The sequence below is a fragment of the Bos indicus x Bos taurus genome, chromosome 4, assembly GCF_003369695.1.
Source record: "Bos indicus x Bos taurus breed Angus x Brahman F1 hybrid chromosome 4, Bos_hybrid_MaternalHap_v2.0, whole genome shotgun sequence".
Lineage (NCBI taxonomy): Eukaryota > Metazoa > Chordata > Mammalia > Artiodactyla > Bovidae > Bos > Bos indicus x Bos taurus.
In genome coordinates, this window is record NC_040079.1 from 114,300,102 (window position 1) to 114,323,583 (window position 23,482).

Here is a 23,482-nt window from a genome sequence, read left to right on the forward strand (position 1 = left end):
TCAGTGTGTGGATGGATGTAATGAATGACCACTTCCTCTCGTCCCAGTCAAGAAAACGCAGACAATGAAGTCGACTTAGACATACCTTTAGCCGGAAACAGACCAGTCCCAGAATGACTTCTGCACAGATTTCAAAGCGGGTGTCCTGGCGCACCAATGCCTCGAATGCATGGGACAGCTGGACATGCTGGAAAGGGAAGAGACATTTGTCTGAGTCTCTTGTCACGACTTGATTCAGAACTTCACCACCTAGAGAACAGTATCAGACCATGCATCTGTAACTCATTACTAAGCTTTAACCATTTTCTTCCAGCGTCGATGTCACCCACGTCCCGGCTGTCCCCACAGAGGGTGAGAAACTTGTTACTAGGAGAAAGGGGCCACCGTCTTCCGAAAAACACCTCTTGTCTTCTTCTGCTCAGAGGACCGTGTTCATCACACCCCATCTTTTAGAATTTTAGGCTAAATGTTGTCAGGAGGGATTTCAACTTTTCAGAAGAGAGGTGGCGCTAGTGGTAAAGAATGCGCCTGCCAATGCAGGAGACAGAAGAGACGTGGGTTCGATCCCTGGGATGGGAAGATCCCCTGGAGGAGGGCATGGCAACCCACTCCAGTATTTGTGCCTGGAGAATCCTATGGACAGAGGAGCCTGGCGGGCTACAGTTCATGGGGCTGCAAAGAGTTGGTCACAGCTGAGCACAAGCACACACACTTTTGAAGAGAGAGAGCGGACAACATCAGCTGGGGAGCTGGGCACTTCACCATCCTCTCCTGGTGCTGGCCCATGGTGTAGGGGTGTGCTCAGTCGCTTCAGTCGAGTCCAGCTCTTTGTGACCCCATGGACCTTAGCCTGCCAGGCTCCTCTGTCCATAGGATTCTCCAGGCAAGGATACTGGAGTACTGGAGTGCATTGCCATTTCTTCCTCCAAGGGAGCTTCCTGACTCATGGATCTAACCCGCATCTCTTGCATCTCCTGTGTTGACAGGTGGATTCTTTATCATTAGCACCACCTGGGAAGCCCAATAACACCACAATCATGCCCATTCTGCAGACCAGGAGACTGAGGCTGGTTCTAACGCAGTTGCCCAGCACCAGAGCTCCCGCTCTGCAGCTGTTTGTTATTCCACAGCATCTGCTGCTCTGAGACCCTCGTCAGCCCCAGGCTGCTGCCTCTCCCCGAACCAGCCCGAACTAAACATGGAGGTGTTTACAGAGACCAAGAGCTGGTTTACACAGTATGTGATCTGAGAACCAGCTCACCCAGGTCTCAGTGCCCATGGAGCTCATCCTGAACCCTGGCATCCAGTGTCAGGCTCACTAACAGCTATCCAGGGAGCATCTGAGCAGAGGTCACATTGCTCAAAGTGTTGGGACAGAAACATCATTTATTTATTTATTTTTGGAATATAGTTGCTTCACAATGCGGTGTTAGTGTCTGCTGTAAAACAACGTGAATCAGCCATATGTGTACCTATCTCCTCTCCCTTGGAGCCTCCCTCCCTTGCAGCCCACTCCTCCAGGCCATCGCAGGGCACTGAGCTGAGCTCCCTGCACTGAACAGCAGCTTCCCACTAGCTGTCTATTGCACACGTGGTAGTGTGTGTATGTCAGTCCTAATCTCCCAATTCGTTCCCCCTCCCCTCTCCCCACTGTGTCCTCTGTCTGTATCTCTATTCCTGCCCTGCAAATAGGTTCCTCTGTACCATTTTTCTAGATTCCATATGTATGAGAAACATCATCGTTTACATGAGGGGTCCCCAGGCGGTGATGGATCTGGTGCCACTAGAGGGCTCCAGAGACTGCTGGCAGGGGATCCCCTCAAGCTGGATCCTGGGGAGCTGGTCACCTGCCGGGGTGTATCTGGCTCCTAGGAGGGCCCCTAGGTCAGTTGGTCCCCCTCAGGGAATCCCGAAGCGCTTGCTTCCCGGAGCTTCCAGCGGGAATCACCCTCGTGAGATGAACTACTTGTGCTTTGCCTTCTTTCCCCAGAGCAGCTGAATCTTCATTCAGCTTCTGAGCACAGGCTCCCCGCGGGAGAACTCATGGGCCCGCTTCCATGTCCTTTCCCAGTTCTCTTCCCACAGAGATGCTCCAGACCCTTTACAGCCCCCAGCAGCCTCGTGAGCCAGAAGGGTGCAGGTGTGCATGGCGCCGTGGGGCCGAGCCGGCGCCCGCTCCACGCACTCTGCCACAGGGAGGGGCCTGGAGCCGTTCGCCCTGCCCGCAGCCGCCTGGCACCTCTGCAGGGCTGCCCCGCTCCCGTGCAGCCTGAGGGCCTCCATCCATCAGGTTGGGGCCACAGCTGAGGACACCAGCACCAGAGGACCGGCTGGAAACTGGCAGGCCGTCCACAGGCAGCTAAGTGAGCGGGTCTCTGCTGGCCTGCTTCCTCAGTTGCTTCAAAAAGGAAAAGAGCAGGGTATACATACTGCTATTGGAGAAGGGAATGGCAACCCACTCCAGTACTCTTGCCTGGAGAATCCCACGGATGGAGGAGCCTGGCGGGCTGCGGTCCGTGGGGTCGCGCAGCGTCGGACGCGACTGAGCGACTTCACTTACACACACTGCGCTGTGCTGTGCTTAGCCGCTCAGTTTCCTGTGCCCTGCTTGACAACATCTTACTTCATCTCTCAGGTCTAAGACCTCCCTAATGTCAGCTGGATAAATAATGACAGCACACTCACCTTGCGGATATAGGCCTGCAGTCCCTTGACTCCGTACATCCTAAAAACAAACCACATCTTCAAAGAGCGGAACCTCCGGCCCAGTGGCAGCTGCCAGTGCTGAAATCAGACACAAGACGGCAGCTCGGTGAGGACTGTGCCAAGGGCCGGCTTCCTTTTCAACTCATGGACTGACTTGTTTCTCCTGAAGGCAGTTAGTTCCCTGGAGACCAACCCTCTGGCTGCCACAAGGGCAAAGCTGACAGCAGAGGAGTGAGCGCTGCAGACAGAAGCTCTCTTTACAAAGCTCTGAGATGCCTGTGGAGTGTTCAGGGACCAGACCAGTGTCGGGCTCAGATGCCACTGAGAGCAGATCGGGGAGTGTGGCCCCTCGGGCCTACAACCCAGGAGGGGTGGGAGGGGGAACTTCACTGATTTCTCTGCCTACAGGAAACAAGAAGGGTGCAGCAGATTCCCATGCCCTCTGCTGCACATGCCCCGTGACATCGTTCTCTAGAGCGACATGCATCTTCTTCCTGCCCCGCAGGCCGCCATGGAACACGTGGGACATCGGACGAGCCTTCCTGAGTTTTCCTGCATTTGTCAGCTGCCCGGGTGTGACACTCTCCAATGGTTGTCAAGGTACCAAAGCGAGCAGGAGTGGACACAGAGGGGACAGGGTGCAGGGACATTTGGGAAGATAAAGATAAAACCATCCTGATTTTACATGGCCACTTCCTATTGGAGCTTCTAAAGGAGATGGGGAGCACAGGGGGTTTCTCTCCACCTTCGTTCTCCGCTGGCTGCCCGCAGAGCCCAGAGACGAACTTCCTGCTGGGCAGGGGGCAATGCCACTCAGGGGGTTGGGGTGCAGGGTGGCTGCATGAGGGGCACAGCAGGCTTGGGGGGCACTGCTGCTCTAGGGAGTGCACCCCTGGCCATTGCACCCCACTTCTGAACTGCAATGAAAGCACCAGGGGTTCCGCAGAAGCTTCTCGAGTTGCAAAGAGAAACGTGGGTCCAAGATTGAGGTGCAGAAGCATCCAGCACAGTGTCACTGCTGTTTACAGCGGGCACTGTGTGGATGCACAGGCCGTCTCACTTTATCTTCCTAACCGTGCTGGGAGCACGGGTTAGTAGCTCTGTTTTATCCGTGAGAAAGCAGGCATCTAGGTGCTAACGATGCGCCAGGCCAGAGAGCCCCAGTCGTGCCCACTGACGCCCGCTGTCCTCTGTGTAGCTGTACGTTTGCAAGCTGTTGGGGAATCTTGGTAAAAATTAACCTCCTGTGCCTTTTTAGAAAACCCACTGTCGCCCCACTGAGTAACTAACTAACTAGAGCCCAGTGGCCCCTTGCTTACAGGCTGCTGCACTCCCCGGCAGCCTCCGAGAAACCAAAGTGTGAATGAAATCGAACACTGGAAAGGATAGCGAGGGGAAATTAATCTCTATGGCATGAGGGTAAACATGCACACAGTGTAACTGTGTTCATTCCGCGTCACCCTAAAATGCTGTCCCTGCCTCTCTGGGGCCTGAGGTGGGACTGGGCCAGCGTCCCCGGGAGCAGGGCCTGTGCACCCAGGCTTTCCCCCCAGCCCTGACCAGACGTAAGTCCGGGGAGGAGAGGGCTGCTCTTTTAGCCACTTTACTCCCAGCTTCGCTCCCAGCTCAGAGCAGCACCACAGCAGCACAGTGCTCCTGCCTGGGGAAGGAGGCTCAACATGAGGGCTGCCGTCTGCGGACTTCTGATGTCCCCTGACCCTTGTTCTCCCGCTGCTCTGGGAACAGTGGCTCAGGCACACAGCCTGAGCGAGGAACACAGGGCCCACATGATCTGAGGATACTTCTCTGCCTCACAGAGGAATATGGGCAGGGGCAGCAGCATTCCATCCAAACCTCACATCCGCTGTCAGTGGGCTCAGTGCAGCTGCCCCCTGCCTGGCCAGACTGCTAGTGAGGACCCAGTTGGAGGGTGTCCTCTTGCGGGACCCTAGTTCCAAGAGGACCGGGAGGCAGCAGGAGTGACAGCCCGGGACGGCCCCACACGGCACTCACAGTTTAGATGACCTTGGACCTGGACTTGGGAAGATAACTCTCCCACTTACCCTGTAGTCAGTGATAAGCCCTGCAAAGGAGAAAGAAAAAAGGAACCATTAGACACATGGGTCAATTACCTGCCTCATTCTTTTCCATCATCTCTTGAACCAGACCAGAGACCACTGAGGGCAGGGGCTGGGTGTTCTTTGAGGTGATTCCCCAAGGTATCAGATTCAAGGGGGTTCCAGAGAGCAAAGCACAAGAGGAAATGCTGAATTAGCAGTGGATTCCCACTCATTTCACTTTCTGCAGTTACACAACCAGGGAAATCTGAGATTTCTTCTGTGCCCTGGGGTAAATTGGCATTCAGACTCTGTGAAGTCTTCAGCATCCATTCATTCATGTGTGGGAAGGTGAATTTGTGATACAGAAGTGATTTGAATGTAAAAAACATCAAACTTTTGATGGGAGTTTATCTCCGTGTTCTCCTTTCTTAGTCCGGATTCTGGAGCTGTGTAAATACCCAGTGAGTATCTTCCGAGTTGGCTTCACAGGGGTTATGAACAAGGCCTCGTTTGCATTTAGGTCTCCTCTCGTGCCAAAAGCAGTAAAGTCAAAGCTGTGTATAGGGAAGAACAGTGGATGAAGAATCTCGCAGTCGGGAGTCTCCACATGGGAATCTTGGGCACAGCCATCAGGTGGGAATTAGAAAGCTGTGTGTTGCAATCTGATCCTCCAGTGTCATCCTGGCTGTCCACCTGCCACAATCCTCCACCCACCCTGGTAAAATGTGCTTGGTCCACTGGGCGCATGGGTCTGCCTTACATTTACAGGAAAACCTAAAATTGCAGCTTGTTAGGACTTCCCAGCTGACAGCTGGAGAGACCAGATGGATTAGGATCATACCAGTTAGGATCATAGTACAGTTATAGTAACAGAGGAATATGCAGGGCCATTTTGCAGGGCTCAACCTCCTCATTTCATCTGGTACCCCGAGTGGAAGCCATAAGTCACGCAGCCTAAGTCAATTCCCAAATGATGCTTTTCTTCTCTTCATGCCCCTTGGAACAGGCTCATTAACAAACACCAACAGCAGTCATCAGAGGTAACCGCACCCAAGAGTGTCCTTGGCAGGTAATAAACACCCAGTAAGAAGGTGATGTTGTAAAGGAGGATGAATGAAACACTGCCGAGTTCAGGTCCCTGCCCCGTCCTGATAGTCACTAGTCAGTTTACACTGAATTACTATTCAGAAAACTAAGACAACTGTTCAGTCACAGCAGCCACATTGCCAGTGCTCAAAAGCCACCTGTGGCTAGTGACTGCCACATGGGACAGCACAGAACCACAGGACACATCCATCATTGCAGAAAATTCCACTGGACTGTGCGATAAGAAGCCTTAAAGAAGAGGAGTCAGATCAGAAGCTTCTACAGCTGAACGCCGTGGTTAGAGATGGAGCCTGTGTCCCAGAGAACCTGCTTCCCTGAGGACTGGCTGAAGACCTGGTCCAGCTAGGTGCTGCCCGGTACAAGTGTTTCCTGTTAACATAAAGAATGCTAAAGCCCTCTCCAGCAGCAAGTCCCGATGATGGTGTCACTTACACTGTGGACTACTTACTACATCCCACATGCCTCAGTTCAGTTCAGTTGCTTAGTCGTGTCAGACTCTTTGAGACACCATGGACTGCAGCATGCCAGGCTTCCCTGTTCATCCCTAACTCCAGGAGCTTACTCAAACTCATGTCCATCTAGTTGGTGATGCCATCCAACCATCTCATCCTCTGTCGTCCCCTTCTCACACCTTCAATCTTTCCCAGCATCAGGGTCTTTTCTAATGAGTTAGTTCTTCGCACCAGGTGGCCAAAGTATTGGAGTTTCAGCTTCAGCAGCAGTCCTTTCAATGAACACCCAGGACTGATCTCCTTTAGGATGGACTGGTTGGATCTCCTTGCAGACCAAGGGACTCTCAAGAGTCTTCTCCAACACCACAGTTCAAAAGCATCAACTCTTCAACGCTCAGCTTTCTTTATAGTCCAACTCACATCCATACATGACTACTGGAAAAACCATAGCCCTGACTAGATGGATCTTTGTTGGCGAAGTAATGTCTCTGCTTTTTAATATGTTGTCTAGCTTGGTCATAACTTTTCTTCCAAGGAGCAAGTGTCTTTTAATTTTGTGGCTGCAGTCACCATCTGCAGTGATTTTGGAGCCCCAAAAATAAAGTCTGTCACCGTTTCCCCTGTCTATTTGCCATGAAGTGATGAGACTGGATGACATGATCTTAGTTTTCTGAATGTTGACTTTTAAGCCAACTTTTTCACTCTCCTCTTTCACTTTCATCAAGAGGCTTTTTAGTTCTTCTTTGCTTTCTGCCATAAGGGTCGTGTCATCTGCATATCTGAGGTTATTGATATTTTTCCCAGCAATCTTGATTCCAGCTTGTGCTTCATCCAGCCCAGCATTTCTCATGATGTACTCTGCATATAAGTTAAATAAGCAGGGTGACAATATACAGCCTTGACATACTCTTTTCCTGATTAGGAACCAGTCTGCTGTTCCATGTCCAGTTCTGATTGTTGCTTCTTGATCTGCTTAAAGATTTCTCAAGAGGCAGGTCAGGTGGTCTGGTATTCCCATCTCTTTCATAATTTTCCACAGTTTGTTGTGATCCACACAGTCAAAGGCTTTGGCATAGTCAATAAATCAGATGTAGATGTTTTTCTGGAACTCTCTTGCTTTTTCGATGATCCAATGGATGTTGGCAATTTGATGTGTGGCTCCTTTGCCTTTTCTAAAACCAGCTTGAACATCTAGAAGTTCACAGTTCACGTACTGTTTAAGCCTGGCTTGGAGAATTTTGAGCATCACTTTGCTAGCATGTGATGAGTGCAATTGTGCAGTAGTTTGAACATTCTTTGGCAGTGCCTTTCCTAGTATGTCTTTAAACTACTTAAGATGTAAGTGGGGTGAGCAGCTTCTAAATCTGCATATAGTAAAAACAATAAAACCAAGCAATGCATATAAGAAGACTGGTGAGAAACACAGTCACATATTAACAGGATCAACATCTGGGTGGAGGGTTAAATTCAGGGGTATGCTTCTGGCCCACCTCTTTTCTATTGTCCAGATGTACAGTTTTTGTAATGAAAGAATTGATTTGAAAATCTATATACCAGGTATGACTACTATTTTCCTATTATCTGTTTTGTGACAGAAATTTCTGTCCTCAAAATAAAAAATCCCATGTTTTTTGGTTGCTCTCTGGCACAAGTCCAATGAAACAATGTCTATAAAAGTGAAAAGCAAACGTGGGAACACGTGGGGGCCACCATCACTCCTAATGCTGTTGCCAGGGCACTGACCAGTCTAGGAGCAGCAGAGCGAGTCCCCCCACTCCAGGGATCGTTGGTTCTAGTGACAGATAAGTGACCAGTGAAGGAGCCGTGGGGAGATGCGAGGGGCAGATGACTGAGCGGAAGGGCCTGGCTCATGGGGAGAGGTCTGGGAGGACATTTGTCCCGGACCCAAGTGTTGGGGGAGGAGTCCCCCAGACCCGCAGGAGGGTCGTGGCCACAGCCTCGGGGGCTGCAGTGTGAGGGGTGAAGAGCAGGGCCATGTGCGCAGACCTGAGCGGTCTTGTTTTTGACAGTTAAATAATGAAGAGATTTCTTTTTTGAGTAGAAAGGCTTTTGAAACACTCTAAACATATTTCACTTAAAATTACAGGAAGATTAGCAGGTGAGTGATATACTATATCAGATAAAATACACCCTTACATCCACTGGCCATAGAAGTTTAAAGCTGATTTTGGGTGGTTTACCTGCTAAACACAAAATAGGTCATTGCTTTCATTGATTCATAGTTTTTAAGGGGAAAAAACACAAATAACTCAGGTTGTTCATCTCTAACAGCCATAGCTGTTTTGTCAGTCAGAAACTGCCTTTCCTTAAACATAGAGTAAAATTACTTTAAAGAAATTCCTGGAGTAATAAACTTTACTCAGTTGCCTTTGGCTCAAACTCTTTCTGTGGCTTGCAGGCTTTTAGTTTCCTGACCAGGGATGGAACCAGGGCTCTGGCAGTGAAAGCAATGGGTCCTAACCACTGGACCGCCAGGGGATTTCTGAGAATTCCTTCATTGTTGAAGAGCAGCATTTTGCAAGATGTCATGATCACTGAGGTTTTCATCATTCAAACATGAAATGCACTTTTAAATAGAAGAGTTTTTGACAGTTGGGTCATAATTCCTCACGGCTTCATGCCAATGCCATTACAAAAAACTAGAGTTTATTTTTTAGAGCAGTTTTAAGTTCTGAGCAAACCTAATCAGAGGGTGAGTGTTTGCAACTGATGTGCTCCATGAGATGGTGGGGAATGTTAGGAAGGTGAACGCAGGTCTGATCTTCCCATGGAGATAGCACAGGGTGGGGTCTGGGCAGGAGGGAACGGGCTGTGCCCTGACTTCCATCCCTGCTGCTCAGTGTTCCTGCCACCGTCACCAAAGCTGCCTCAGTTTCCAACCCATCCATTCCCACTCTTTAGGGGGAGGGTGGGGTCGAGTGATCCCTGGTGTCCTCTGTCATCCGAGGAAACTTGAGGAGAAGCTGGCACGAGTTCCCAGACTCAGCCTGTCCTTCCTTCCTGGGGCTCACAGTGGTCAGCATGGCACCAGCCGGGGACTCTGCGGGTTGGGGAGTGAGAGAGCCCCCTCCCACCTGGAGGCTGAGTCTTACGGGGACAGACAGGCGAGTATTAATAAATAAGCTCCCCAGCCTGTGTATGACCATGAACGGGCACAGTGGACAGGGTGTCTGTGCGGGTCGCCTCATGCATCTTATCTTGTCTGGATCTCAAGTAATCATGATTTTTTTTTTAACAGAGAGACTTAATTTTTAGAGATCACATTCACGTGTCGATCCCACCCCAGCCTCGCCCACATCCTCTTCCCTGGCCCTTGGCCCACGTCTTCCTTTCCTTTTCTGCCCTGATGGTGTCAGCTGCTGTTGCTCAGTTGCTACATTGTTCCTGACTCTTTGCGACTTCATGGACTGCAGCACGCCAGGCTTCCCAGCCCTTCACCATCTCCCAGAGTTTGCTCAAACTCGTGTGCAGTCTGCCCGGCTCTGCCCCGGCCCCCCAGGACTGTGGCTGTGATGCTTGACCCTGGCTCCCGGATGCTGCGGCCGCGGCCGTGATGGGAACAGACTGGAGGAAGCTGGGCCCAGCTCACCTGAGTCCTGGTGGCTGTGCCTCAGATAGACTGGGTCCAGCCTGAAGGCTCCGGTCAGGTCTGTCCTCTTTTTCACCCTGGTTCGAGACAATAAGCAACAGGACTTAATGAGGGGGCATCTTAGGGTCCTCTCCTCCTGCACTTTCTCCTCCCAGCTCAGTTGGGGCCTACTGCTCCCTGACACCCTTCCTAACACCCCCACCCAGAATGTGCATGCCCCTTCCCTAGCCTGCAACACACATTAATCTCCAGAGCCCTGGGCCCCTGCAGTGGGGGAGGCATGGTATAATAAAAAAAATAAGTAGTTAGCCTTTGTCCCTGGTTCTGGCACCCAGCTCCTGAAACCCTCGGGACAACAGCTGGATGGGATCAAGCCTGGGCAATTGGGTGGCTTCAGGGTCCAGGTTGGCTGCCAGGAAACTAAGTCTTGATTGGAAGGGCAGAAGTTTGAATTCTGCCCCCTGATCTCCGAGAAAGGACTTGAGATAGATCATCACCAACAGCTAGTGATTTAATCAGTCATACCTGTATGGGAAAGACTCCCTAAACCCCTACACGATGGGGCGCAGAGAGCTTTGGGGCAGCTGAACCACATGGGCAGGCTGGGAGGGACCCATGCCAGGCAGGTACTGGGGCTCTGTGCCCCCCAATCCCACCCCTGCCTTGTCGTAGACATCCCTTCCATGAGCCATTCATTCAGGTCCTTATAATACACCACTAAATATAAATGAGTTGTTCTAACCAACTGTCAAACCTGAAGGAGCAGGGGAAGGAGTTGTAGGAACCCCCAACTTTACAGCCAAGGTGAATGCAAGCGTGGGTGGTTGGGACCCGGGACGTGTGACTGTCTTGCCAGGTCTGTGCTTACTCGGGTGTCAGAGCTGCATCGGGTTCAGGGACATCCTGCTGGTGTCTGGAGAGCAGGGGAACCGGGGTCTGGAAGAGGAACCCAGCAGGTTGGAGTCTGTCCCTCTCTGTCCTTCCAGGCCTGGCACAGCCCCCGCCGTTGATGGGCATCACAGGCAGGTGTGGGATGAACAGGGACTGTCAGGCAGGAGGCACTGCCTGAGCCATCCCAGACCTTCCCTTCATGCCTCTGGGCACCTCAAAGCCATTGTGTGCAAATGCAATCCTGGAGGCAAACTAGAGGAAGAGCCAAGTCTGGTGGCACTGAGGCTGGAAGCAAATGAGAGTCCCTGGAAGGTGAAACCCACGGGCATGAAGTAGGAAGCCAGGATGCAGCTCACAGAGGAGGATCAGGGAGCAAGGGGCTCGAGCTGATTAGAAGTGACTGCTTCAAAGCCTTAGAAGACAGTGAATTCCAATAGTGCGCCACGTTGCATCCTGCAACGTCCTGAGACCAAAGACTTTGTCCCCTTCCCAGAAGCAGCAGAGGAGGCTGGGAAGGGCAGGAAAGGAAACTGGAGACGTGAAATTGACAGCCAGGGTATGGGATCTGAGATTATGGAGATGAGAATTTCTTCCACCCAGATGGAATCATGTTTATTTTTTCAGCTGTACCTTTTATCACCATTCACTATCCTCCTCCCTCAATTTTCATGAAGTTGAAAATGGTTGCAATTTATTTTTTTCTGTGAGACCATGTTTTTAAAAAGTGTCTTTTGCAGAGTGAAAAAAAAGAAACCCAAAACAAAAAACTGCAGTGAGCAGTCACAAGCTGTTTGGGGCTGACCTGGGGGAGAACCCGAAGCAGGGGCTACGTGTGAGTAGTGTGTACATGGGCCAGGCTGCCTCCCTGGCCTTGGGGGACCATTTCCTCTGGCCTCTCCATGCTGGGGAAGGTTAGGCCAGGACACAGAGAGACAGGAGAGAAAGGGGGTAGAAAGAGTATTGCTCTCAGCAGACCTCTGCCCTTTCTATGTAAAGTCACACTGCCCTCTCCATTGACACTAGCAATGACTTTGTAGCTGCTTTTTTTAAATTAAAAATACTATACGCCGTGTTAAAGCGATGCAGAAAGGTATAAATAATAATATATCCACCTCATCACATGTGAAACAAAAGTTGCCCACAGGTTAGATCTCCCCTACACGTCCCTCCCCTCACCGCCCGCCCCTCAGGAGGCCATGAGGCAGCATGGGGGTTTATCACGCCATTGGGTTCTACCGAATTTTCTGTGCAAATCACTAAGTAATCTAAGGTATTGTTTCACACATTTCTAAGTAAAACACAATGCAAACATAAGTTGTTTAAAGGTAAACGGCACCTCTCTGTGTAATTTTTAGAATTTGCTTTTTCTCCTAAAACTATACCTGTGGGCTCCTGACCTGGTCATCCACAAGGTCCTTGCTCACTTATCCACTTTTGCCAGCTCCCCGCAGGGCACTGCAGTAGTGGATCCCAACCTGTCCCTTCCCTTACTGTGCTCCATGTGCCCTTGGACGGACGACACTGTGTGGATGCTCCTGGTGTGTCAGGGACAAGCTAGGGACGGCAGCCTAGTCGTGGGCCAGCAGGAAAGGTGTGGTCCTGCAGCCTCGTGGGGCAATGACAGGTGCTCCTAAGGGCCGGCAGCCCACGAGCCCGATGATCCGCGTCCCAGCCGACTTCTAGCCAGGGAGACTCTTTTCCACCATTGGCAGTGCTTCCTATGCCTCAACGTGCATTTCTAATCACTAACAAAGTTGAGTAGCTTTGCCTCTATGAAGAGGCCACTCCCATTTCCTGTCTGGTGAGGACACATTTGTTCATTTACTGATTAGGCTGTGTGCCTCCGTGTGGTAGACAGGATCGTAAAAATGTGGTAAATATTAGGAATGCTGATCCAAAGGCTTGTTTGTGGGCCTCTGCTGGCCTCTGCCTGGCTGTGTCCCTCCAGCGAGCGTGGCTCGGTCAGTGTGGGGAGGGGCGTGGTCCTCACCAGTCCCGTGTTCATGCTTCTCTTGGTGTCCTGGGCCCCTGCAGATATTAGGCTCCACTTTCTCGAGCCCCACAGCAGCGGCCAGAATACTTACTAGAATCGCACTGAGACCTGATATTGAGTCCGCATCTCTGTTTAGTTAGATCTCCTGGAATGACTTCCCAAAAACTGTGTCCTTTTCTTCATAAAAATCTTCACAGATTGCAACCTATTTATTCACAGTAACTTTTCTTGCTATTATAAAAATATTTTCTAAAAATTTTGACAGCAAACAGTAAAATTCTGTAAAGCAATTATCCTTCAATGAAAAATAATTTTTAAAAAGACATAGAAAAAAAATTTACACATGCTGTTAATCATACATGTAAATAAATGCAACCTTAAAAGTGTTGTGTATCTAGAAACCTTGCTGTCTTCTCTCATTAGTACCTTCTTAGAAGATTCTGTTTTCACTGGCAGACACTCACCCCATCTGGGAAGTGCGAGTTCTGTGGCTTGCAATCTAATCCTTACACTGTCGCTTCTCCGTTGGGTCCAACTGTGCAGGTTGGGAAAGCACAGTGCAGCCGAGGGTGGGCATTACAGGGATTGTGATTTTCTTTCTTTAAAGGCATTGCTTCTAATATTTTACCACCATGAATATGTTTGCTGTAGCTTTTTTGGTAGATTTTCTTTCTTTATTGGATCAAGAAAGTTCGTTTCAGTTCCTCTTTTACTAAGAGCTTTTGTTCTGTATGTTTTAGAATTTTTATCTATTGCTTTTTCCATATTTAATGTGATAACCTTTTTCCTCCTTTACTGTTAAACATGATCAACGACATTTAAAAATCTGATAGGTTTAAACCACCCTGGGGTATCTGGAATGAACACATTTTGGTCATGATACACCAGCTTTTGTTTTCCTTTCAGTTTAGTTCAGTTCAGTCACTCAGTCGTGTCTGACTCTTCGCGACCCCATGAATCGCAGCACGCCAGGCCTCCCTGTCCATCACCAACTCCCGGAATTCACCCAGACCCATGTCCATCGAGTCAGTGATGCCATCCAGCCATCTCATCCTCTGTCGTCCCCTTCTCCTCCTGCCCCCAATCCCTCCCAGCATCAGAGTCTTTTCCAAGGAGTCAACTCTTCACATGAGGTGGCCAAAGTACTGGAGTTTCAGCTTCAGCATCATTCCCTCCAAAGAAATCCCAGGGCTGATCTCCTTCAGAATGGACTGGTTGGATCTCCTTGCAGTGCAAGGGACTCTCAAGAGTCTTCTCCAACACCACAGTTCAAAAGCATCAATTCTTCGGCGCTCAGCCTTCTTCACAGTCCAACTCTCACATCCATACATGACCACAGGAAAACCATAGCCTTGACTAGATGGACCTTTGTTGGCAAAGTAATGTCTCTGCTTTTGAATATGCTATCTAGGTTGGTCATAACTTTCCTTCCAAGGAGTAAGCGTCTTTTAATTTCATGGCTGCAGTCATCATCTGCAGTGATTTTGGAGCCCCAAAAATAAAGTCTGACACTGTTTCCACTGTTTCCCCATCTATTTCCCATGAAGTGATGGGACCAGATGCCATGATCTTTGTTTTCTGAATGTTGAGCTTTAAGCCAACTTTTTCACTCTCCACTCTCACTTTCATCAAGAGGCTTTTTAGTTCCTCTTCACTTTCTGCCATAAGGGTGGTATCATCTGCATATCTGAGGTTATTGATATTTCTCCCAGCAATCTTGATTCCAGCTTGTGTTTCTTCCAGTTCAGCGTTTCTCATGATGTACTCTGCATGTAAGTTAAATAAGCAGGGTGACAATATACAGCCTTGATGTACCCCTTTTCTAATTTGGAACCAGTCTGTTGTTCCATGTTCAGTTCTAACTGTTGCTTCTTGACCTGCATACACATTTCTCAAGAGGCAGATCAGGTGGTCTGGTATTCCCATCTCTTTCAGGATTTTCCACAGTTTATTGTGATCCACTCAGTTAAAGGCTTTGGCATAGTCAATAAAGCAGAAATAGATGTTTTTCTGGAACTCTCTTGCTTTTTCGATGATCCAGCAGATGTTGGCAGTTTGATCTCTGGTTCCTCTGCCTCTTCTAAAACCAGCTTGAACATTAGGAAGTTCACGGTTCATGTATTGCTGAAGCCTGGCCTGGAGAATTTTGAACATTACTTTACTAGTGTGTGAGATGCGTGCAATTGTGTGGTAGTTTGAGCATTCTTTGGCATTGCCTTTCTTTGGGATTGGAATGAAAACTGACCTTTTCCAGTCCTGTGGCTACTGCTGAGTTTTCCAAATTTGTTGGCATCTTGAGTGCAGCACTTTCACAGCATCATCTTTCAGGATTTGAAATAGCTCAACTGGAATTCCATCACCTCCACTAGCTTTGTTCATAGTGATGCTTTCTAAGGCCCACTTGACTTCATATTCCAGGATGTCTGGCTCTAGGTGAGTGATCACACCATCGTGATTATCTGGGTCGGGAAGATCTTTTTTGTACAGTTCTTCTGTGTATTCTTGCCATCTCTTCTTAATATCTTCTGCTTCTGTTAGGTCCATACCATTTCTGTCCTTTATCGAGCCCATCTTTGCATGAAATGTCCCCTTGGTATCTCTAATTTTCTTGAAGAGATCTCTAGTCTTTCCCATTCTGTTTTTTCCTCTATTTCTTTGCATTGATCACTGAGGAAGTTTGCCTTTAAACATCATTGAATTTTGTTTGCTAAAATTTGACTTAGAATTTCCACATGTAATTTTACAAGCTTGTCCTGCAGCTTTTCTTTCTCAGCTTCTCATGTTTTTTTGAGATTTTTTGATGTGGACCATTTTAAAGTCTTTATTGAATTTGTTACAATATTGCCTCTGTTTTATGTTTTGGTTTTTTGGTATGCAGATCCTAGCTTTCCAACCAGGAATGAAATCTGCACCCCCCACATTGGAAGGCGAAGTCTTCCACTATGATTGATAAAGGCTTGAGAAAGAACATCAAGAAAAGAAGAAGAGATGGAGAAATTGGAAAACATGAACTAAATGAAATGGGATCACTGAATGTAAAACAGACAAAGTGAAACAAACTAGATAAAAGATCACCAAATAGTCCAGTTGTTTTAAGACATGGCTGCTCATTAGAAACATACCTGGAGTTTTGGAGAAAATTGTAGAATCTAGATGCATAGCAGAATTATCTTGGAATTTTTTGAAAAATAAAATGCCCAGGTATTGCTTTTTTTTTTCTTGGGAGGCTGTCTTAGCCACTGAACCACCAGGGAAATCCTTTTATCTGGTTTTAGAACCAAAGTGACACTAACTTCATGATAAGTCTATGAATTACATTTGTAATTAGACCTGTAGATGCCTTGACAGTTTGGTAGGACTTGCTGTTAGAAGAATCTGAAGGTTTCTGTTGTGTAAACTGTCCCTATTGACACATTTTCCTTAGGGCTATGAGATGTTTTGGATTTCCTGTTATTCTGATGACATGTTTTGTAGTTACTGCATTGCACATGGTAGGCAGTTCTGGAGTGCTGTTGCGCACGTGCTCTCTGTTGTCTAAGACCCTGAGCGTCTGTGGTGTGTCCTTCTTGTGTTTCCAGCGCGGCTGACTGCACCCTCTCCTCTATTCTGGCCCCTCTTTCTGGAGATCATCTGTTTTACGAGGCAGGGCGAGGGCCAGCACGTGGCTCTGTTGACCTCGGCTCCTGTTGCCTCACTTCCTGTTTCATGAGCGTCTCTTCGTCTTCAGTACCTCCCTCCTTCCAGTTTGGGAGTGTCTATTCTGCGGCTGTTTTTTGCTTCCTTTGGGCTCTCAGTTCATTACTTCTTGGCTCTGGTCTTTTCTGTTTAAGTCTGTTCTCCAAGCCCTGCTTTACTGTGGGCCACGACTTCTGTCCCACCTGCATATTCATTCAAGTCTTGGGATTTCCAACAACCTGTTTCCTTTTGTCCACTGGGCCATGGCTCCAGTGGTCTGTGGTGGTCTGCTCTTCAAAATGTAGGTCCCAGCCTTGCTTTTCCTTATGAAGTTTCATGATACTACAATGAGGAACATTTTATTTAAACCAACGAATGGGCGTGTACATGCATGTGTGCAGACATGCACACTCACACACACACATGAACAGAAACACTCTTTATAGGTACCAAAGTCGCCCCACCTCGGATGGGCCTGACAGTGAGGAAAACCTGTCCCTGTCACCAGACACATTCCTGAGGGAGGATCCTGAGGAGGAGGGGCAGGGGCTCCTGTTTTGTGCAGAAAGTATGGCTTCTTACATTTTTTAAAAAAAATCTACACCACCTTATGTGTAGGGCTCCCTGAATGAGGGCTCATGTTAGCTCTTCATGCCAATAATGCCATCAAGAATCCAAGATGCCAAAAGCACCAAGACCACAATGCAAAGAGAGATTAACAGAAAACTGTGCCGCCCTGCACAGCATCTAATATTACATCTTACCATAACCAAGGTGATTAAAAATCTTCCCAAGTAACTGAACTTTTAAAAAGTCCACTGTGACAGGAGTATACAAAAGCTTTAAAACTAAAAAAAAATGATTTTATTTGGGAAAAAAAACAAGTATTTTTAAAGGCAGAGTAAAACATGCCCTTGGTGGAATTTGAGACTTTCTTTGGAGAAAATCTACTTTTAAGAGACAATAAGGTCTTATCACTGACCTAGAGCCAGACATCCTGGAATGTGAAGTCAAGTGGGCCTTAGAAAGCATCACTACGAACAAAGCTAGTGGAGGTGATGGAATTCCAGTTGAGCTATTTCAAATCCTGAAAGATGATGCTGCACTCAATATGCCAGCAAATTTGGAAAACTCAGCAGTAGCCACAGGACTGGAAAAGGTCAGTTTTCATTCCAATCCCAAAGAAAGGCAATGCCAAAGAATGCTCAAACTACTGCACAATTGCACTCATCTCACACGCTAGTAAAGTAATGCTCAAAATTCTCCAGGCCAGGCTTCAGCAGTATGTGAACCGTGAACTTCCTAATGTTCAAGCTGGTTTTAGAAAAGGCAGAGGAACCAGAGATCAAATTGCCAACATCTGCTGGATCATTGAAAAAGCAAGAGAGTTCCAGAAAAACATCTATTTCTGCTTTATTGACTATGCCAAAGCCTTTGACTGTGTGGATCACAATAAACTGTGGAAAATCCTGAAAGAGATGGGAATACCAGACCACCTGATCTGCCTCTTAAGAAATGTGTATGCAGGTCAAGAAGCAACAGTTAGAACTGGACATGGAACAACAGACTGGTTCCAAATAGGAAAAGGAGTACGTCAAGGCTGTATATTGTCACCCTGCTTATTTAACTTCTATGCAGAGTACATCATGAGAAACACTGAACTGGAAGAAACACAAGCTGGAATCAAGATTGCTGGGAGAAATATCAATAACCTCAGATATGCAGAGGATACCAGCCTTATGGCAGAAAGTGAAGAGGAACTAAAAAGCCTCTTGATGAAAGTGAGAGTGGAGAGTGAAAAAGTTGGCTTAAAGCTCAACATTCAGAAAACGAAGATCATGGCATCTGGTCCCATCACTTCATGGGAAATAGATGGGGAAACAGTGGAAACAGTGTCAGACTTTATTTTTGGGGCTCCAAAATCACTGCAGATGATGACTGCAGCCATGAAATTAAAAGACGCTTACTCCTTGGAAGGAAAGTTATGACCAACCTAGATAGCATATTCAAAAGCAGAGACATTACTTTGCCAACAAAGGTCCGTCTAGTCAAGGCTATGGTTTTCCTGTGGTCATGTATGCATGTGAGAGTTGGACTGTGAAGAAGGCTGAGCACCAAAGAATGGATGCTTTTGAACTGTGGTGTTGGAGAAGACTCTTGAGAGTCCCTTGGACTGCAAGGAGATCCAACCAGTCCATTCTGAAGGAGATCAGCCCTGGGATTTCTTTGGAGGGAATGATGCTGAAGCTGAAACTCCAGTACTTTGGCTACCTCATGTGAATAGTTGACTCCTTGGAAAAGACTCTGATGCTGGGAGGGATTGAGGGCAGGAGGAGAAGGGGACGACAGAGGATGAGATGGCTGGATGGCATCACTGACTCAATGGACGTGGGTCTGGGTGAACTCTGGGAGTTGGTGATGGACAGGGAGGCCTGGCATGCTGCGATTCACGGGGTCACAAAAAGTCGGACACTACTGAGCGACTGAACTGACTGACTGAAGGTCAGAGCAGTGGTGGCTGCAGCCATGAAATTAAAAGACGCTTACTCCTTGGAAGGAAAGTTATGACCAACCTAGATAGCATATTCAAAAGCAGAGACATTACTTTGCCAACAAAAGTCCGTCTAGTCAAGCCTATGGTTTTTCTAGTGGTCATGTATGGATGTGAGAGTTGGACTGTGAAGAAAGCTGAGTGTGGAAGAATTGATGCTTTTGAACTGTGGTGTTGGAGAAGACTCCTGAGAGTCCCTTGGACTGCAAGGAGATCCAACCAGTCCATTCTGAAGGAGATCAGCCCTGGGTGTTCTTTGGAGGGAATGATGTTAAAGCTGAAACTCCAGTACTGTGGCCACCTCATGTGAATAGTTGACTCTTTGGAAAAGACTCTGATGCTGGGAGGGATTGGGGGAAGGAGAAAAAGGGGATGACAGAGGATGAGACGGCTGGATGGCATCACTGACTCAATGGACGTGAGTCTGAGTGAACTCTGGGAGTTGGTGATGGACAGGGAGGCCGGGCGTGCTGCGATTCATGGGGTCTCAAAGAGTCGGACACGACTGAGTGACTGAACTGAACTGAACTGAACTGAACTGAAGGTCAGAGCACACTGGTTCATATTTACATAGAAAACATTCAAAATACCCAAATGAACAATAAAAAGCTAATGAACAGAATAATGAAATCATTATAAAACGTATTTCCTATGCTTGTAATGAGGGCAAGTTTAAAAACTTCAATTATCTTGTCCATTTCAATATTTAGAGATTATAGTCAACAAGTTTGTTTTAAATTACAGATTAACCATTGGTAAAATTTCATTAAACCAAAAAGAGATGCTTCTGATTTTGAGGAATACAAAAAAGCCAGAGCAATAAAAAATATCCATTTTTATCTTATGTGTTGTGTTAGCAAAATCTTTAAACATATCTATAAAAGAAAAATTCAAGGGTTCCCTGGTGGCTCAGCAGTGAAGAATCCTTCTGCCAATGCAGGAGACTTGGGTTTGATCCCTGGGTCAGGAAGATACCCTGGAGGAGGATATGGCAACCTACTCCAGTATTCTTGCCTGGAGAATCCCATGGACAGAGGAGGCTGGCGGGCTACAGTCCATAGGGTCACAAAGAATCAGACATGACTCAGCAGCTAAACAACAACATAAAAAAATGTACAACATAAAGCTGTGTGTTTGCTTGTTTTCATCTCTGAGGTGTTGAAGGATACCTGGCCTTTCCCAAAATCCAGTTCTTACAAGCGTCCTTATTGTCTCTGTCCTATTGTGTTAGGATAGCTCATTTTTACTGCAATACCTCTTAGAATAGCAAAATAGCTTAACATGATTCCCTGGATATACAGCACAGGGCAAAAAGCCTCTGAACAGACTCTTAGCCCCGCTCCCTGTCACCAGGCTGCAAGATGCGCTCATATCCTCTGAAAACACTCAGGGGTCCCTAATTAGGGATCTGCTCAGTGGATTTGCCACTCAGGTAGGTGAAGGGGCAGCTGCCCTGAAACAGGAGAGAGATGCTGTGGTCCATCCACTCTCCTCTACCTCTAGATTGTACATGCCAGGGCTAAAGTCCAGGACTGTTTTCAGTATATGAAGAGAAAGCGGAATCAGAGTCAGCTTGAACAAAAGTGGGCATAGAATCTAGGCTCTATTTTGCCTCATTCACCCCAAGAAAGCTCTTTTTTATACCCAATTGGAACAAGTCCAATGAATTTGCTGTGTATCCTTTTGTGTGTGTTTGTAAAATGTATATCGTTTTGCATGCCTGTGATCAGTTGCATCCTGGGAGATACATAATTCTGTCTCTGACTCTTTTTACTCAGTTATAGTTTCTAACACTTTGCCCCTATCGTATCAAACATGTGGCTCTAGCATGGATGGTTGTCTGCTGCTAGTGATCCCATGCATGTCTCAGAACCCCAGTACCCTCAGCTAAGAAACCAGGATAATTCCTGTACCAACAAGGCTGCAATAGGATTAGATGAGGTGATGTATGAAGAAGAAAAGGGCACCTAATAGCAGATAATATCTTGAGTGTAAAATTTGTACTCAAGCATCTTTATTGCCATGAAGATGCTTTATGGGCACCCCTGGATGTGGGTTTAGGTATGTCCCCCTCTGCTGCCAGTGAGGGTAGGGGAATTCTCTCCAGACAGCCCAAGAACTTAGGTTTATATGTCACTTCTTGATAGAATCCAGTGCTGTAATTTAAGTTGGCACATCATTTCTTCAAGCTGGAAGTTTCTGGAAAGCATCACTCATGTATGCATGCTCTGGAAGCCTGGTGCCCACAGGAGCACAGGGCCAGGCTGTGTGTGGGGCCACTGGATTGTGCCAGGTGGGAAGGACACCCCAGCAACTGAGACCCACGGAAATGACTCTTTAAAGGCTCTCAGTAATTGATGAAACTTTGTAAAGTTGCAAGCATATGGAAAAACACCAACTTTAAAATGTAAACAGCTTATTTTAAACAAATTCAAAATCCATGTGGACCACAGAAAACCATCTGCAGTACCTGTGACCTATTCTGAGTTCTCTGCTGTGCACATTCATGTCTCAGGGCCTTTGCCCTGGCTACCTCTCCCCCTGGCCCTCAGGACGCTTGTTGCCTGGACCCTCCTCATGAGCCTTCTTTCAGATACCACGTCACCAAACACAGACAGGCATGGAGAACAGACCATATGAAAACCCAGGGAGAAGACAGCCATCTATACACCAAGGAGAGAGGTCTCAGGGGGATCCAGCCCTTCTCACACCTTGACCTTGGACTTCCAGCCTCCAGAATGAGGTTTCTATTGTTTAAACTGCCCAATATATGGTTCTTTGTTATGGCAGCCCTAGAAAAGTAATGTAAGCACAGGGCCAAAAATAGTAGATGTTAGTAATTACTATGTTAAAACAAAAATCCTTCCAGATCAAATTCCATCAATCAATGTTCATATTATCATTATGATATTGTGGGATGAACCCCTGGGTTTAGGAGAGACCCGATTCTCCTGGATGGACGAAATCACCTCAAAACCCCTGACAATCATTCTGTTCAGGACCGCACCGACTCAGGAGAGAGGAGGCATATCCTCTCTTATAATTTAAATCTTTACTCATTTGTTTATTTAGCCTTTCAAACTAGCTGGTAGGAAGCTCCTGCATCTTCACCCAGCATCCATGGAAGCCTTGGCCATCACACCAGGCTCTGAGACAAGCCCCTGATGAAGCAGGTCTTCTCTTATCCTTTACTCGCTCCCCAGCTTTCTGGACACTGGCGTGCAATGCTGCTTTCATTGTATTCACCCTTACCACGTCTCAACATCTGGGTCATACATGAGTGGTCTCTGATAGCTGCAGTCTCTGCATCTGAAAGACGGGGCAGCGAAGTCAATGTCCCCCTCACAGGGCCAATGGCAGGGCCACTGACTTCGGCTAATTAGTGTGTTGATGGACTGCATCTGCCGGGACTCGTTGAACATCCATTTCTGATATTATTTTACCCAGGAAATGAGTAAAACACCACAGCTTACCACGAGATCATCTGGAGTCATCTTGCTCCTTCCCCCAGCAGCCATCAGCTGGTCTGTCTAGGCTGATTTTGTGGCTTTTCTCAGTCAAATGGATCACTGGCCACTGAGGACCCCTTAACTGCTAGTTAATCTGCTCTGAGGCCAGCCCTTCTCCCAGAACCGAGGCCTCTGGGATACACACGGGGACTCATATTGACTCCATACCAGATGGGTACTCTGGAGCCACATTCCATCCACCAACTCCTTCAGATAGCATCTGTGTCTGTGTGTTAGTCACTCAATAGCATCTGACCCCATGGACTGTAACCCACCAGGCTCCTCTGTCCATGGAATTCTCCACGCAAGACTACTGGAGTTGGCCATTTTTACCTAGGGGTGTGATTACTGGTTTGATTGCTCTCTCCCCTTTTGACACTCCCTTTTCTCCTCTAGGTCACCTCTATCTCCTCCCTCCCTCTTCTCTTCTCTACTTAACTCTGTGAAACTCTCTGGGTGTTACAGGCTGTGAAGAACACTTAGGGAATTGATTACTGGCTAGATTACTCTCTCCCCTTTTGATTCCCCCTCTTCTCTTCCTGGTCACCTCTATCTCCCTCCTCCTTCTTCTCTTGTCCATGTAACTTTGTGAACCTCTCTGGGTGTCCCTCACTATGCCGAATCTTTTCACCATTAACCTAGAAGTTTTATCATCAGTGCTGTACGGATGGAGAAGTCAAGAAGCTACTGTAAGAATAAGACTGAGAGCCAGAGGCAGGAGGCTTAAATCCAAAACTTCAGAACACCAGAAAATTCCTGACTCCAGGAAACATTAATTGACAAGAGCTCATCAAAAGCCTCCATACCTACACTGAAAGCAAGCTCCACCCAAGAGCCAGCAAGTTCCAGAGCAAGACATACCAAGCTAATTCTCCAACAACGCAGGAACATAACACTGAACATTAAAATACAGGCAGCCAAAAGTCAC

At 47.6% G+C, this 23,482-nt stretch overlaps 1 protein-coding gene across 3 annotated transcripts in view; it reads right to left on the reverse strand.

The window, feature by feature from the left end:
* The window catches only part of DDC (dopa decarboxylase), a 104,727-nt gene that overhangs the window by 8,308 nt on the left and 72,937 nt on the right, over window positions 1-23,482 (reverse strand). For all 3 annotated transcript variants that reach the window (XM_027540257.1, XM_027540258.1, XM_027540256.1), the window contains 4 exons: window positions 9,936-10,012; window positions 4,770-4,789; window positions 2,686-2,784; window positions 86-187 (listed from right to left, as the gene is read on the reverse strand). In XM_027540257.1, coding sequence (XP_027396058.1) covers window positions 86-187; window positions 2,686-2,784; window positions 4,770-4,789; window positions 9,936-10,012 — 298 coding nt within the window. The remainder of the gene's footprint in view (window positions 1-85; window positions 188-2,685; window positions 2,785-4,769; window positions 4,790-9,935; window positions 10,013-23,482) is intronic.